Here is a 16,964-nt window from a genome sequence, read left to right as displayed (position 1 = left end):
TTGCGGATCTGGGTGCTGAATGTCTCCACGGCTCTGAGTGAGGAGACTGGGTGTAAGTCGCAGTCGCTGGTGAGGCACCACTGAAAGTTCTAGGAACGTGGTGTACCTTGCCTGCCTTGCCCATGTTGGAGCAACTAGGATGAGTGTCATCGAGTGCTGCCGCAGTTTGCGCGCCACCAGCGGTATGAGCGGTGCTGGAGGAAAAGCGTACGCAAATCTGTTTGACCAGTTCATCCATATCGCATTGCCCTGAGACTGCGGGTGTGGGAACCTGGCGGCGAAAGTTTGGCATTTTGCGTTTTCTTTTGTGGCGAATAGGTCTATCTCCGGATGACCCCACTGCTGGAAATACGGTTGTAGCACCGAGGGATGTATCTCCCACTCGTGCATTTGATGGCTGTGCCGGCTGAGCAGGTCTGCTATCTGGTTGTCCTTGCCTGGGAGGTGTTCCGCCATGAGGAACATGTTTCTTTGAATGGCCCACTTCCACATGCTCTGAGCTAGGTGTGACAATTGTGGAGAGTGTGTCCCTCCCTGCTTCTGGATGTAATACATTGCAGTCATGTTGTCCGTCCGGATCAGCACGACTTTGTTGCACAAATGCAATTTGAACGCCTTCATCGCCATGAAGATTGCCATCAGTTCCAGTAGGTTGATGTGCATCTTCTGCTGCTGCGTCGTCCATAGTCCCTGCACTGTATAATGGAGGACATGCGCTCCCCAGCCCTGGAGAGATGCGTCCGTTGTCAGCACTATCTGTGGTACAGGCTCTTGGAACGGTCGCCCCCTGCAAAGGTTTTGTGTGTTCCACCAATGCAGAGAGTTGTGTGCACGACCGGTCACCAACACTAGGTCCTTTATATGTCCCTGAGCCGGATTCCACTGTCGTGCCAAGCACTCCTGAAGCGGACGCATGTGTAGCCTCGCGTGAGGGACTATAAAGATGCAGGAGGCCATCATGCCTATCAGCTGCATAAACACTTGCGCTGGGAGTGAGTGATGGGGTCTGAATTTTTGAATCAGCAATTGCATGCTGTTGATTCTAGCCGAATTTGGCTGTGCTGTTGCTGCCAGGGTGTTTATTTCCGCGCCTAGGTACTGTTGTACATGTGCGGGTTGAAGATGAGATTTTGGGTAATTTAGTGAAAATCCTTGACTGTGCAGGAGGTGAATTGTGCGGGACATGTGGCTGGTACATTGCTGGGCTGACTTTGCTTGGATAAGCCAGTCGTCCAGTTAAGGATAGACATGGATGTGTTGTCTCCAAAGGTACGCAGCTCCCGTCGCTAAGCACTTGGTAAACACTCTGGGGGCTGTAGTGACCCCGAAAGGCAGGACCTTGAACTGGTAATGCTGGTTGTTTATTGTGAATCTGAGATATTTCCTGTGACTTGGGTGAATTGGAATGTGGAAATATGCGTCCTTCAGGTCTAGGGTTGCTAGGAAATCCCCCTGACTGAGCAATGGTAGAACCTGCTGCAAAGTGAGCATGTGAAAATGTTCTGACAAGATGTATTGGTTTAGGGGTCTGAGGTCTAGAATGGGCCTGAGAGACCCGTCCTTTTTTGAGATTAAGAAGTACAGTGAATACACCCCTGTACCCTGTTGTTCTAAAGGCACGAGTTCTATGGCCTCTTTTTGCAGCATGGAGATGACTTCTTGCTGCAATAAGTGCATGTGCTCTGCGGACATAGAACGGTGCCTTGGGGGTATGTTGGGTGGAGTGGAGGTTAGCTCTAGACAATAGCCGTATTGGATAAATTGTCTCACCCACCCGTCTGTGGTAATACCTTCCCAGACTGGCAGGAACTGCTGAAGTCTTCCCCCGACCGGTGTTATATGGTCTGGGGGCAGTGACAAGACGTCACTGTTTATTGGTGGCGGAGGATCTGGCATTATTATTTCCTCGTCCTCTGCCTTTGGTGCTGTTCCCAAGGTATCCACCCCTATTGCTTTTGTTATAGGTGGTTTGTGTTCCTCCTTTGTTGTATTGGGCTTGCTCTGATGCTTGACCTCTAGAAGCTCCCCTGTTACCGGAGCGACGAAAGCTCCCATGGATTTGGCTGTCTCAGCGTCTTTCTTAATTTTTTCTAGGGTCGTGTCTACATCGGGACCAAATAGAAAGTCAGGGTTAACTGGCTGATTGAGTAAAGTTGTTTGGATCTCTGGCTTGAATCCAGAGATACGGAGCCAGGCATGCCTTCTGAGCATCACACTTGTGTTGATGGCCCTAGCTGCTGTGTCTGCCGCATCTAGCGCACATTTAATGGATACGTTTGTAATTAGCTTCCCTTCCTGTATTAGCATTTCTGCTCCCTCCTTATAAGCGTCAGGCAGGTGTTGTAGTAGCTGCTCTAACACGTCGTAATGAGCCCTATCATATCTGGCTAATAGGGCCTGTGTATTTGAGATTCTCCAAATATTTGCCGCTTGAGCCGCCACACGTTTGCCAGAAGCTTCCAAGATTTTGGATTCTTTGTCCGGAGGAGGAGCATCACCACTTGTTTGAGAGTTCGCTCTCTTACGAGCATTAGCCACCACCAAGGAGTCCAATGGGAGCTGGCCTTTGATATAAATAGGGTCTACAGGCGCAGGCCTGTATTTCCGTTCAATTCTGGGGTTTACAACCCGTGCCCTTGTGGTTTCTTTGAAAATGTCACCAGCGTGTTTAAGGACACCCTTAAGCATAGGTAATGTTTTTACTGATCTTTCCGAAGTTGAGAAAGTATCAAACAAAAAATCCTCTTCTACCGGGTCAGCGTGCATTTCGACATCATGGTTACTGGCTGCTCTTTCAATTAATGCATTACATGCAGCCGTATCTTCAGTAGGCGAGGTTTTGACTGTATAGGACTGCGTGTCAGGTGTGGCGTGTGGCTCACCAGGGTCAACAGGGTCAGTCCAGGGTTGAGACTCCTCTTAGTCCGTGTAAATAGGATAAGTAAATTCATCCTCATTGTATCCTTCCCCCACATCCTCAGTGGTATGTGTGGGAGAATAGGTATATTCCTGCCCATAGGACTCTATAGGTTCAAAAAGAGCAGGTGAGGTAGCAGAGTCCCTTTTCTTTTTGAGTGGTATCTTGTATGACTCCATAGGATTTTCTGGAATGATCTTACGTTTATAAATAGTGAGTCTTCCAGTATCGGAGTCGATGAAAAGTTTCGACTGATTATCATATGATGGCGCTTGGAACACCACATCCTCTTCCATGGGCTGTGTCCTTGAGGCCACCGACGATTTTGTTGTTGTGTCTGTGCTTTTTTGTAGCTGGAAAGCCTTAGGGCGCGCAGTCGGGGCAGTCCGTACTTTATTGGTGGCGTAGGCCTTGGAGACGGACTGACCTGCTTTGAGGTTGGCGCCGCCTTAGATGCGACCGACATCGTTTTATCAGGATGCTGTCCGTGGCCATGCTTCGACTCGAGCTCTTGGTGCGCAGCAGGCACGCTCTTCCGCTTCGACTTGCAATGCTCTTTCGGGTCGAGTTTGGTTTTCGACTCGAAGGCTTTGACCATTAGTTGTTTGGAGGCCTGAAGCTTCGGATCGATAGTCTTCTGAGCCTTGAGTCCTTTGTCAGTGTCGCCATCTTTGGACTTGGACGGCGTCAGCGTGACGTGCTTGACTTTAGATACAGGCTTTGTCGATCCGATCTTCGGTCCGACACCCCCTTTTGACCCCAAGGGGTCGATGACACTCTTCAATTTGATTGGATTCGAAGTTGTCGATCCGATGACTGTTGTTATCAGTTTCGGTTTCGATTTAGCTTCTATCGGTTTCGGTTTCGATTTCACCGCTGACTGTGGTGGATCGACCGTTGGCTCTTTAGAAATATTCTTAGCCGGGCCTTGAAGCGGGGCTACAGAATGTGGATGAAGATCTTGGCTAAGGCCTTCCGGCGATGCCTCGACCTGAGCCTTGGAAGGTATAGTGTCATTATCGGGCCCCGCGACTGCGGTTGGGCTTTGCTCATCGCTTGAGTCATCATCGACGGCTCCGATGGCCTGTGCGTCGTCTCCTACCTCGACGACGTCTTCATCATAAACGTAGTCTTCATCTTCGTCCCCATCATAGTTTGAGTTTTGCTCCGACGCGGGATCAGACTGTTGATCAGGATCCTCTTCTTCTACGCCCTCTTCGTCTTCAGCCTCGAAGATGTTCTCTGAGTCGGGCGCTGTCTTCCGCTCCGACTGTAAAGTCCACATTTGTAAAGCGCACAATCACCCGTAAGGGTCTCTAGGCGCTGGGGGCCGTCAGGAAGATTAAGCGAGCTATTGCCCAGAGTCACATGGTGCTGGGCTAACCTGCCGCCGGAGCCGGGGATCGAACCGTGGTCCCCAGATTCCAGCGTCAGTCGCCCTGGCCGCGGCGGCACACCTCTCCCCGAGGTGCGCGTCGAAGCCAAAGTGTTTTCTTCGACCTGAATCGAGAACAGGCCATGCAGCGGGCCTCGTCGTGGTCGGGTGATAGACATTTATTGCACACCGGGTGCACATCGATGTGAGGGTATTTTGAGTTGCAAACGGGGCACCGTTTGAACGGGCTCCGTTGCATCGTAGATCGTTATGGGGCCTTTGGTGTCGAAAAAAGGCTATCGGCCTTCGACGTCCGGCTTGAAGAACTGGAAAAAGTACTTGGCACCGAACAAAAGACAATACCGACGCCCCTAAGGCCTTTTGGCCTTTAAAAAACGTGTTTTATATCGATTCTGAACGTGCGTTACGAAAGTACATCCGAACCCAATGGCGGAAAAAAACAATCTGAGGATGGAGAGGATGCCCATGCGCACTGTAGTCCAGGGGAGGAGCCACCTATCTCGTGATACTTCGAAGACTCTTGCGGCGATCTATGCATAAGATGTCAATTCAGCAGCCCACATGCCTCGAACCATTACTTATCAGTTGTCAACCAATTACAAAGAACGAATTCCTTGAAGACTTGCAATTGTCACTCTCAAATAAAAACGGGAAAAAAACTGCAGTCAATTCAAGAAACAGTTGCGGTGGTGCTCAGAGGCAACCCCCCCAGTTTTTCTAATTTCTGAAGTGTTCTACAGCGTGGCTAGGCAATTGTTTCTTTTCAAATCATTTTTCACTTGATTACTCGATTTATAGTTTGACAAATATTCACTATTTTTTATTGCAAATGTTAATCAAGGAAAGGCATATGCCAGAGTTTATCTACAAGAGAGCAAGAGAGTGCCTTCCCCGCTGCATGCCATATAACCGTCTTTGCAAACCCCACCTGCCTACGTTCTCCGTCGAGACTAACACCCTAGTCTCCCTCTCACCTGAGACTTCCACCAACTGAACATACACTCGGTCCTAAAATGCCACCACGAGGAGGAGGAGCTATGCTTGTGGGATTGGAGCGGAGCAACATGGATGCCTGGCACAAGAAGATGTGTCTCAAATACTTACCAGAACTCTGGGTTGTTGGAGAGCACGTTTAGATCAAAGCCGCCTCCAATACCGGACCCAACTTCAACAATAAACCGAGCCAAATTTTCTGCTGTTTCCTTGGTTCTGGCATCAACTGTGAGGACTAAAACAAAAAAAATACTGGTTAACATTCCTAAAAAATATGTATATTAATTATTAACGTTCTCTAAAAGTTAACTGCAGCACTTACGTTGAAAGAAAGAAAAGAATAATGCAATATTATTCCCACCCGTCACCTTGCAAAATGTTGGCTTTTACCCATGCTAGTCCAACCTACTAAATGTATAAAATGTAGTGGTACATGCTACTTCCGTTAAAAATAACTGACTTGCGCAGATTGGACTTGCAAAGCTTACAGTACTTTCAGGGGTGCAGGTGTCAACAAAGCGAATCTACAGCAAGAACCGTTCCATCTAGGTTATCAAAGTGATGCTTTATCGTGTAAAAGCGCAATCTACAAAATCAGTTGTGACCAATTCCGTTAACAAAAATAAACAGCAAAATAAGAGGACTTTTAAGGAACACCAAAGCTGTGAGGTCTCTGGACAACTAGCAGGAAGGATATGATGAAAGTGCAGAAGGAATAAAATCTACTCACAACCTACTTAGGAAGGTGAGTAACTTGTTCTGCTAATGAATGCTTTTTCACAGATTCCTCATTTAAAAAAAGATTTAGTTCCATACCTTTGATGTACACCCACTCTAACACCCGAATCCAAACCGTACGAGGGTGGCCACGCGGCACTTGGAGTAAAGACCCCAATAATGAAAACTTTCAACCTCAAGCAAATGAATTATGATCCATTTTAGAAGTTTACGTTTGATGAATCACAATAGAGTACAACATGATTCATCACGACAAAATTCACAAGAAGCGGACTGTCCATTCTGAGCTTGTCGGCCCAAGAAAATGTAAACACTACTGGTCATTATTGAACCAAACCTGTGTAATTCCTCCATTTTACAGAGGTTAGGAAGATGAAACACAATGGCGACTGTATAATCTGACCTATTTAAAATTCAGATGCCCTCCATGAAACACAAAAGCGTTCACCTTTATGATGTCCCTGACCTGGCAGAAGACAGTCTGAGGATTGGCGCTCACTACGTTTCCTGGTTGATGTGACGGCAATTAAAACGGGGGTGCAAAACCTTCAGGATGTGGGCAGATCAAGAATACATGACTACCTACTCAGTGAGATCAGAACTGCAGCAATGTTAATAACAGCAAACTTTCTAGCTCAGCCAGCCTGAGGAGGGGGGCTCAGCAGCCAGCTTAAAGAAGAACTTGATAAGCCGGCTGCGTTCTTGTCCTATTAATACCTTCATTCATGCTCAGTAATTATCAGTGCCTGCTTCTGTCAAGAGCCAGGGATACATTTCTGTGGAGCTGGAAACACCGATGCTGGGGGATAAGGAATCAAATCCAGAGGTTGTGGCAATGGGTACAGTGCTGAAGAGTCCCAGATGTATCTAGGCTCAGACCAGGGCAATGGTGCTGCAGGTGCCACAAAAACTGAAGAAGAGGAGGCACTCTCAAGACATGTACAAAAAATATTAATGGCTATATCCTCAAAAGTAATTAAAGCCCCTGGGATGACACACTAAGCCAAAACTATTTTATAGTCACCAATGAGTAATTATAGTTGGGTCTGCATTTCCACAGGAAGAGCTTTCTTTTTGATTTGCAGATGCCTTTGGCATCATTTGACAAATCTTCATAAAACATTCTAAAAAAGAAGAAATAAAATGTTCAGCCACCTCAGCTACTTCCTGGGTTCATTCTCCTCCTAAGGTTCTTCACTACAGTGGCAGAAATAAGTCTGGGCAAGCAGACCCCAGACAAACAAGTGTAGCCAAAGCATGTATGTCCCGATTCCAGAGCGGTGCTGCCTGAAAGGAAGCACGCATGCGCACATCATAACTAGAGTGTGGAGATGGGCATAAACAAAGCGACGTATGCAATGTTAGAGGAATTTATTGAGCACTCCTGTCACCTCAGGTGTCTTGGCACTAACTTCAGCATCAGCATAATTGCAGAGGACCCATAAAAATCCAGTTTTAGTTCTTTCCTAAAGGGCATCAAAGTGGGCAAAGTTTTGATGTGAGGCGGGAGGTTGTTCCAGAGCTTGGTTGTCACAGTAATAAAATGGCAACCACCCTAATTCCTCTATGCTCTCCACCATACTGCGACTTCAACAGCGTGTCCAACTCCCTGATCCATGACAAAAGGAGCTCCAGCACAACTCTCCCTACATTCTTCACAGCGTAATCTAGCAGCAGGGATATTGGCCGGTAGCAACTTGGAGATTGAGGGTCCTCTTTAAAAAAAAAAAAAGTAGGAACAATGGTGGTGTTATGCCAATATTCTGGGAATTCTGTTTTGGTAAAGGCGTTTGAAAGCAATAGCAGGGGTGCCCAAAAGTCCAGTAGGGTTTTGTACAGATCCATGGGGACCCCATCCAGTTCAGGGGCATTGTTTGAGACACGCATTCATGTAAACAGTTAATTACGCAAAGTGTTAATGAAACTTTTTTTTTTTTACGTTGCAGTTCAGATGCTCGCTTACACTAAACTGATTTTGTTTCTTTATTAACGTCTGTAACAAACACTCATATTAGAGGTTGAGACCATGTCACTAATAGATGTCCTCTCACGACTCCAGAATTTCCTTAAGCTCGTATGGGAGGTTAGTGGAAACAGTTAAATATTTGCCAATTTTGGTCATTTGAGGGTGCCATTTTGGTTTACCATATCTAATTATTAAATGCTTTAGCGGGCAGTTGCATTAAACGTAGTGCTAGTATTTGACCACAATTCGAGAAGGAAGGAGAGGAGAAAGCCACTTATAAGGGGTGATGAAATAACTCAACTGTACTTCTGAAAAATACTGCAACTCGCTGCTCCATTGTATACCCCTATAATGGCACTCACCCTTTGACCTTGTTCCTTCATACAGTATCAAAACTAATTTGTTTGTACTATACATGTTTGGGTGCTTTTAATGTATAAACTGAAGTGATATAAAAAAAGTATTTCACTGGACCTGTGAAATAGGTAAAATATCTCAGATCCCTGTGAAATATGGGTTTCATCATCATGAGTCACCAAACCACTGCAGAGCTCTACTGGTGTCTAGCCAAAATAATTATTTTAGTGGGAGACCATATCATTCAGAAATGTTTAAATGATGCAGTAAGAAAGTTCAAATTCAGTGACAAATTCTCTGACACTCTTTTATTTATTTATTTTTATCCATTTGACCTACAAACATTCTCTGTTGAAATTGTTGACAAATCTATACTACTATTATAAAGGAAGAACTTTGCACCTTTGAGGCGGGTAAACTCGGGAACCACAGCGCCAATCCACACACCCGATACATCGTTGTAATAGTAAGGGTGTGCAGATGGACATAAGCTATATAAAGTTAAAAAATATACGTTATTTAAAAAATTTAGCGGAAAAAAAAGTAGTCCCGTAGAAGAAGCGCTGGCCGCGACCTGCGTGCTGACGTCAGGAGCGCGGGGAGGAGCGGCGTCCAGGAGCGCGAGGAGGAGCGGCGGACATGGCGCGAGGAGGAGCGGCGGACATGGCGCGGGGAGGAGCGGCGGACAAGCGGGGAGGAGTGGTGAGGAGCGGCAGGCGGTGAGGAGCGGCGGACAGGCGGGGAGAAGCGGTGACGAGCGGTGAACTGAGGAGCGCGGGGGAGGAGCGGCGGCTGAGATAAGGCTCCGGGGGACCCACGGACAATGTCGGGGCAGGCGGGGGTCGGGGAAGCCTGATTGCTCACGGACAAGGTCGGGCGGGCTGCTAGTTCATAAATAAAGCGCTAAATGTAACTTAATTGCAGAATTCCATTCTCTTTGAGTATTCGTTTTATCAATAGTATTCATGAAAGGTTACGAATTCCAATTAGTACTTTTTACCTGAATCTTGAAGAGCACAGCTTCAGCGATAAATAGCAAGCCTAAACAAGCCCCAGGGATTCCAAAATACCCTGTTGGTCCCCTTTTTGCGGGTTGTGTGTTCTAAAGGAGCCTGGCTCTTCTGCCTACACGTCTTCTGATTGTTTGAAGCCTATAGATAGCACGTCATGCTGCACACAACAGGGTATGAGCTGGAGCATGCACGCAAAAGACTAGGTAATAAGAAACTTGTGCTGGTTATGGCTTCCTCTGACTGCCTTATAAGTCATAAAAGACGTATCGGCACCACTCCTGTTGGCTGCAACAGAGCTCTGAACCGAAGCTAAAGAGATAGGAAGCCCTCAAACCAAGAAAGCATGCGCATTCTGATTGTCAAGGGGAAATCGAAAAACCGAGGGGTTTTGCACTGATAGTATTTCTTTTAAAGAAGAGGACCACGATTTAAAAGTACAACAGGGTGCCTATCTTAGAACTGGGGTGAGCTGATATTCTTTTATTAGTCCGTCTAAAAAGTTGATCTGCTCCGTCATTCTAGGAGTGTCAGTCAGTCAATACAAGCTTTATTCGGTTAAAATTTTAAAACCATCAAAGCACAGTACAACATACATTTTCATTGCATTAAAATTCACTACATGCGTAAAATGAATGTATACAAATATACATATTTTGCAATTAATGCAGAAGACCATTTAAATTAACCTAGCCCCACATTCTAGGAGTGCATTTTTACAATTGTTTAGCACCCTTTAAATATTGGACTCTGGCTTAGTGACAACTCAGCTGTGCGTCATGAAATGGTATTACTACGTACATAGGACTGAAGTAATTTGAGAAATGTGTGCAACAGCATGACTGCGCATATGCTACAGGATATACGGGCCACTTGTAGGATTTTGGTGGCTTGGCGATGTTGCTAGTCTTGACATTAGAGTTTAATATGCGCCTGATAAATTATCAGTGGAGCTGCTCTGACTCAAATAGTATATTGATAATTCAAAATTACATACTACGTTGGTATTTTTTTATCACTAGAATACATCTGGGCAAGCTCTCTTTGAAGAGGATGCGAGTTAAAATGTAAATTGGGGAGAGGAGTTGGCCTAACGGCTAGGGCGCTCGACCTCCGACCTGGGGATCTGGGTTCGAGTCTCGGTAACGACGCCAAAACCTCCTGTGATTCTGGGCAAATCACCTAATCTCCCCGTGCCTAAAACATGAAAGTAACTGGAAACGTAAAATGTAAGGTAACTGGAAAAAAATATGTAAAGCGCTCTGATACCTGATTCGGTTCGGGTCTAGTTCGCGCTATATAAAACTCTGCAAAAAAAAAAAAAAAAAATGATCAAAAGTGGATGCTTAACAGCCTGGCAATGAGATAAACCAGTCACGTACACGCTAATTTTATGTCTAATACTCTACAGAAAACCTATGATTTATTTCTATAGGGGCAAAGCAATTGGTATTACAAGCGTTGGGCATGGTGAAGCACGTGAGTACAGTGTTCCTAAACGGAACGAAGCTCATTTAACCTCTTGTCCTGCACTCTGTATGTTGGACTCTGATTCTCAAGATGGATTGTTGTTAAGGATAATCTCTGTTTTTGTATCTTCATCCCACTTTCAAAAAGGCCCCAGTGCTTTGAGTGGTTCAGAGTTCATTACCATTCCCCCACCTACTTGCCTTGCAGTCATGAATACAGAAAAAGCTACACGTGTGGAGAGAAGATGGAAGGAGGCAGAACATGGGTTGGGAGTGCGGAGAGATGAAGGGCGTGAGTTTTGAGTGTCCAGAATTTAGTTCTGGGCACATCGGACATACTATGGTGTCAATTGTTGTTATTGTATATGATCATTGTTTTTGGTTTTGGTTGTTGTTCCTGTACATGATTGTTGAGTTTTGCTCCCATTGAGTCATTGTGCTCCATCGTCTAGCACATACTTCGTTCACCCAGGTGTATGTTATTTTCCCCATGTTAGACTAATGTTCCGATTTGTTACCTTTGTCTCAAATTGTAAAGCGCTCTGATATTCTTCGGGATCAAGTTTGCGCTATATAAAACTTTATAAATAAATAAATAAATGGCACTGGAGTCAAGCTATCCTGGCTGGTGAGGGGTGAAACCCCTGAACAGGTCCGAGGATGCTTGTCTCCAGTCCAGGGAGGACTTGGCTTGGCAGTTCGGGCTGGACTGTTCACATGAGGAGCAGGGTCCAGACTGATTTGCATAAGGTTGGGTATAAACTGGAATGGCATGGGGAGCAAATAAACAATTGATTTAGGCCCAGATCTCTGTACTGCGATGAATGTTTGACATTGTTCAACATTCTATCCATCACATGTTCTTTTTGCACTTATCTCCTCTGTGGCTTTTATTAAGGCTGTTTCTATGCTATGCCCAGATCGAAAACCAAAGTACTTTGTGTCAAGTAGCTGTTTATCGTGCATGTACTGGCTACGCTGAGTGTTCATAACTTTTTCCACAATTTTTGCTGGAAGAGAGGGCCGAGATATTGGACGATAGTTGTTGGGATAAACTGGATTGAGACTGTTTTTTTTTTTAACCCCTTCCATGCTGGTGACAAACCCCAGCCGTCACGCTCCACGGTGCTCGTGTGCTGATGACGGCTGGGGTTCGTCACGGCCCCGCCCTGTTCGTGCTGCTGCCGCACACGGGGGGAATCGCGGCCGCACGGAAGGGGTTAATCAAAAGGGAGTACGGAGGCTCTTTTCCATTAGGAAGGAAAAACTCCTGTGCTAAACATGAAATGAAAAATGACCCAGAAATTTGTCCCTAACAGGTCGGGGACTGTTTTTAGTGCTGATGGACGGAAGAGATCTCGGGGGGCACGAGACTTTGCGCTGTTAACCATTTTGGCTACCTGATCCGAAGTGACTAGGAGAAATTCAGTAAAAGGCAACTGGCTGGAGTTAGCCTGATTGGTATACACCAAACCCTCTAGATGCTAGAGGACTCGAATTCCGATTAGATTTTGTTGACTTTATCCCTAAAATTGTGTGCTAGTGTTTTACAGAAGGTTTGAGAAGGACTCATTATTTTACTGCCTGATAGGGAAGAAAGCTTAGAGACAATTTGAAGAAAAAAAACTTTTTGACGAGTCTATTTTTTGTGTGAAAAAGTTGCACTTTTCCTTAAACAGTACATTTTTGTATTTGGACAGAGCAAGTTTGTATGCATTTTCGAATGGGAGTCGTATTGTAAGCACCACCTTTCTTGCATCCTGCAGTTTTGCTTTTCTAAACTAAGGGCCTCCTATTACCAGGGTGCAGAGGGCTTATTCCTATTTTAGAGGATGTTTTTTGCGGCGATGTTAAGTCAGTCAGAATATTGTTGGCAGGCTTGTTCCATTTCAGTTGAGTAAATAAGTTGTGTCGGTGTTAAATGTTGAGTGAGAAGGAGTAGTTTCTGTCCTGTAACTCCAGTTCTGTAGTAGGGGTATCTCTGTTATAGTCATAATCTAGTGAATAGTCCCGCCCATGTGCGTGGACCCCGGAGCAATCAAAAATAATCTCTTATAGTGTCAAAAAATGCAGAAAAGCATAGACACTTAAGAGAGAATTTAAAGACAGATAATGCAGCCTAAAAAGGCTACACTGTCCAGTACTTCAACTAGAAATTCCACCACAAAATAGCAAAAGCCTGTACAGATTTCCCTTGCTTTAACAGCAAACTCCCTCAGGAATGATAGAGAGAAGAACCTGGACAGACAAGCCCATAGGCTGCCATTATGTGGCTCAGAACAGGATACTGTGCCTTTAAGAGAATCTTCCAGAACCTTCTCCCAGTATCCCAGAATGCATAGCAGGTCCAACTGACTTCGGTTCTTTTTGAAGGCGTAACACGCCAGACCTGTAGCATTCCATAAAGGAATATGTCTCTTTCCACCGGGGAGGAGGGCGGGCGCTTATGACTATAACAGAGATACCCCTACTACAGAACTGGAGTTACAGGACAGAAACTACTCCTTCTGTAGTAGGGGATCTCTGTGTACAGTCATAATCTAGTGAATAGAATGGCAAGCCCATCCCCACACCAAAGCGGCGGTGGAGAAAAGAGAATTAACGCCACTACTGTGCGAACAGATTTCGCAGCGAAGCCTGCCCAACCTGAGCGTCTGCCCTGGCATCAGAGTCCAGGCAGTAATGCTTAGCAAAGGTATGAACCGACTTCCAAGTGGCCGCCTTGCAGATTTCTGCAATCGGAACATTACGGAGCAATGCTGTCGTTGCAGCCTTGCCCCTGGTGGAATGAGCCTTAGGCTTACCTCCTACGGTCTTATTAGCTTTTTGGTACCACAGCTGTATGCAGGACACAATCCACCTAGAGATAGACTGCTTAGAGGTTGCAAGACCCGTCCTGACAGATCCATAATTGATGAACAATTGGTCTGACCTACGAATAGCACTGGTTTTATCCAGATAAAATTTCAGCACCCTCCTAACATCCAGGGAATGCAAAGACCTTTCCGCTGGAGACGAAGGATTCTGAAAGAACGTAGGCAAAGTTATAGTCTGGTTGATATGAAAATCAGAAACAACCTTGGGAAGAAACTTAGGGTGAGTACGCATAACAACCTTAGCAGCATGAAATACAGTATAAGGTTCTTGGCAACACAACGCCTGAATTTCACTCACCCTGCGGGCCGATGTAATGGCCACGAGGAACGCCGCCTTCCAGGACAGGTGCTGCAACGAAGCCTTATGAATAGGTTCAAAAGGCTCCTTCATCAACCTGGACAGCACCACATTCAAGTCCCATGAAGGCGAAGGAAGCCTGACAGGAGGGAATACTTTCTTCAAGCCTTCTAGAAAATCCTTGATCACAGGGATCTGGAAGAAGGAAGTCTGTGAAGGGCATTTCCTGTAGGCAGTCAAAGCAGCCAGATGAACCTTAATGGAATGGACATTAAGGCCAGACTGCGCCAGATGTAGCAGATATGGAAGGATGACATCTTCCTTGCATGTCGTAGGGTCATAGTTCTTACACTTGCACCAGATGCAAAACCTCTTCCACTTGTAAGCATAAGAAGTCCTAGTGGAAGGTCGCTTAGCCTCCTTGAGTATGTCCATACACTCCTCTGGGAGATTCAAATGGACATATTGCACTATTTCAGGAGCCATGCCGCCAAACTCAAAGACGAGAGGTTGGGGTGTACCATCCGCCCCCCCCGAACGTCGTGAGAAGGTCCGGCCTGCACGGCAGCTTCATGTGAGGAAGGAGAGACCGGTGAAGCAGGTCCGTGAACCACCACTGTCTGGGCCATTCCGGGGCAATCAGAATCATCTTCGCCCTGGATTGGGAGAGCTTGATGAGAACCGCTGGAATCAGGGGAATGGGTGGAAAAGCGTACAGAAAGCTGTTCGACCAGTTGATCCATAACGCGTTCCCCAGCGTCCCCGGCTGGTAGTACCTGGAGGCGAAGTCTCGGCATTTGCTGTTTTCGGCGGTGGCGAACAGATCCACGTCTGGAGTTCCCCACCTTGCGAAGACTTCTCCTAGTACTTCGTCGTTTATGACCCATTCGTGGTTTTCCTGAATCAGTCTGCTCAGCTCGTCTGCCTGAACATTCTGCACACCTGGCAGATGAGTGGCCGTTATCGAGAGTCCTCGAGCCAGCAGCCAATACCAGATCGCCTGCGCCTCCTGAGACAGAGTGCGCGATCTCGAGCCCCCCCTGCTTGTTGAGGTAATACATCGTGGTCGTATTGTCCGTCTGTACAAGCAGCGAGTTGGCCTGGAAGGACGGTTGAAAGGCCTTCAGCGCCAAGTTAACAGCCCTGACTTCCAGGAAATTGATGTGGTACGTGGACTCTGACGGGGACCACGTCCCTTGAATCTGCAGGTCTCCGGAGTGCGCTCCCCATCCCAGGAGAGAAGCATCCGTCACGATAGTCTGAGTGGGAATGTCCTTGTGGAAGGGAACCCCTCTGAGGAGATTCTCCGCTGAACACCACCACTTCAGGGACTGAAGAGCATGCAGAGACAGTCGTATCTTGTCGTCCCAAGAACCTCTCCTCTGGTCCCACTGATCTTCCAAGCACTCTTGCAGCGGTCTCATATGCAGACGTGCATGTGGCGTCAGGAAGATGCAAGAGGCCATCGATCCCAGCAGAGAAGACACCGTCCTCACTGTCGTGGATGGAGCAGACAGGAGAGCCTGAGCCTTCCGAAGGAGTGATAAACGTCGCTCTTCCGAAGGAGACACGCTTGCCGACAGTGTATCGATGGAGGCTCCCAAGTACTGGATGCACTGGACCGGAGTCGGGACAGACTTGGACATGTTGATGTGCAACCCCAGCTTGTTCAAGAGAACGCACGTCTTCTGGAAGTGTGCTTGAGCTTCAGAGAAGGAGGAGGCCTTTATCAACCAGTCGTCCAGGTATGGGTAGACAAACACCTTGTTCTTCCGCAGGTGTGCCGCTACCACTGCCATGCACTTCGAGAACGTCCGGGGTGCAGACTTCAGCCCGAACGGAAGTACTGTGTACTGATAGTGATGGGTGCCGACTTGAAATCGCAGGAACTTCCTGTGTTTGTGTGCAATGGGCACATGGAAGTATGCATCCTGTAGGTCTATGGCGCAAAGCCAGTCCCCCTGTTGCAGTTGAGGATAAATCTGATGCAACGACAGCATGCGAAACTTTTCTCTGCGAATCCACTTGTTTGCCTGTCGCAAGTCCAGAATGGGCCAGAACTCGTTCTTGTCCTTCTTGCGGACCAGAAAGAACCGGGAGTACAGGCCTCTTCCTCTTTGAGACAGAGGTACGTCCTCTATCGCCCTTTTCCTTAACAGGATATCGGCCTCCGCCTGGAGCTCGCGCAGTTGATACTGCGAGCTGACCGGGGGAATCGATGGAGGAGGGCTGGTGAACCGAAGACTGTATCCATTGCAAACAATATTCAGCACCCACTTGTCCTGAGTAATTTTTCTCCACTCTGCCAGAAAAAATTGAACGCTTCCCCCCACCGGAGCGGGTAACGGACGAAGGGGAAGTAACCGCTCAGGGTCGAGACCCAGCCGGGCCCTTGTTCGCGGTAGAGGACTGCTGTCCACCTCTACCCCTCTGACGTTTCTGGAAGGGCCTTCTGTATTGCTGCTGTTGTTGCTGCTGCTGCTGTTGCCCAGAAGACTGTCCCCTTCCTCTACCCTGCGACCCGAACCGTCGTTGGAACTGGCGGTAGGGTTTCTTCTCTTTGGGCTTCTCCAAGCCCACAGCCGTCAGGGTTTCAGCCTCGGCCTTCATCCTGGCCATTTCGTCATCTGCGTGTTTCCCGAAGAGGGTATCGCCGGAAAACGGCAGATTTGCCACTCGTTGTTGTGCTTCAGGCTTGAGCGACGTCAGCCGGAGCCAAGCATGGCGTCTCGGATTGATACCATGGCAGTATCCATGCGTGGCCAACAGGGAGATATCCGCCGCGGCGCTGATGGCCTGGTTCGAAACCAGCATCCCTTCCTGGACGATCTCCATGAAGTACTCTCTCCTGTCACGCGGGACAAGTTCCGCAAACTGTTCCATGGAGTCCCACAGTGCACGGTCGTACCGCCCCAACAACGCCGAGTCGCTGGAGGCCTTCATC

The 16,964-nt window shown here is 47.2% G+C and overlaps 1 protein-coding gene across 3 annotated transcripts in view; it reads right to left on the bottom strand.

Moving 5' to 3' along the window:
• The window catches only part of LOC144799486 (uncharacterized), a 74,937-nt gene that overhangs the window by 7,026 nt on the left and 50,947 nt on the right, over positions 1 to 16,964 (bottom strand). For all 3 annotated transcript variants that reach the window (XM_078670826.1, XM_078670827.1, XM_078670828.1), the window contains exon 9: positions 5,418 to 5,541. In XM_078670826.1, coding sequence (XP_078526952.1) covers positions 5,418 to 5,541 — 124 coding nt within the window. The remainder of the gene's footprint in view (positions 1 to 5,417; positions 5,542 to 16,964) is intronic.

Source organism: Lissotriton helveticus, chromosome 12, assembly GCF_964261635.1.
Source record: "Lissotriton helveticus chromosome 12, aLisHel1.1, whole genome shotgun sequence".
Lineage (NCBI taxonomy): Eukaryota > Metazoa > Chordata > Amphibia > Caudata > Salamandridae > Lissotriton > Lissotriton helveticus.
The sequence above is the reverse complement of the archived record's forward strand: the minus strand, read 5'-3'. Positions and strand labels throughout refer to the sequence as shown.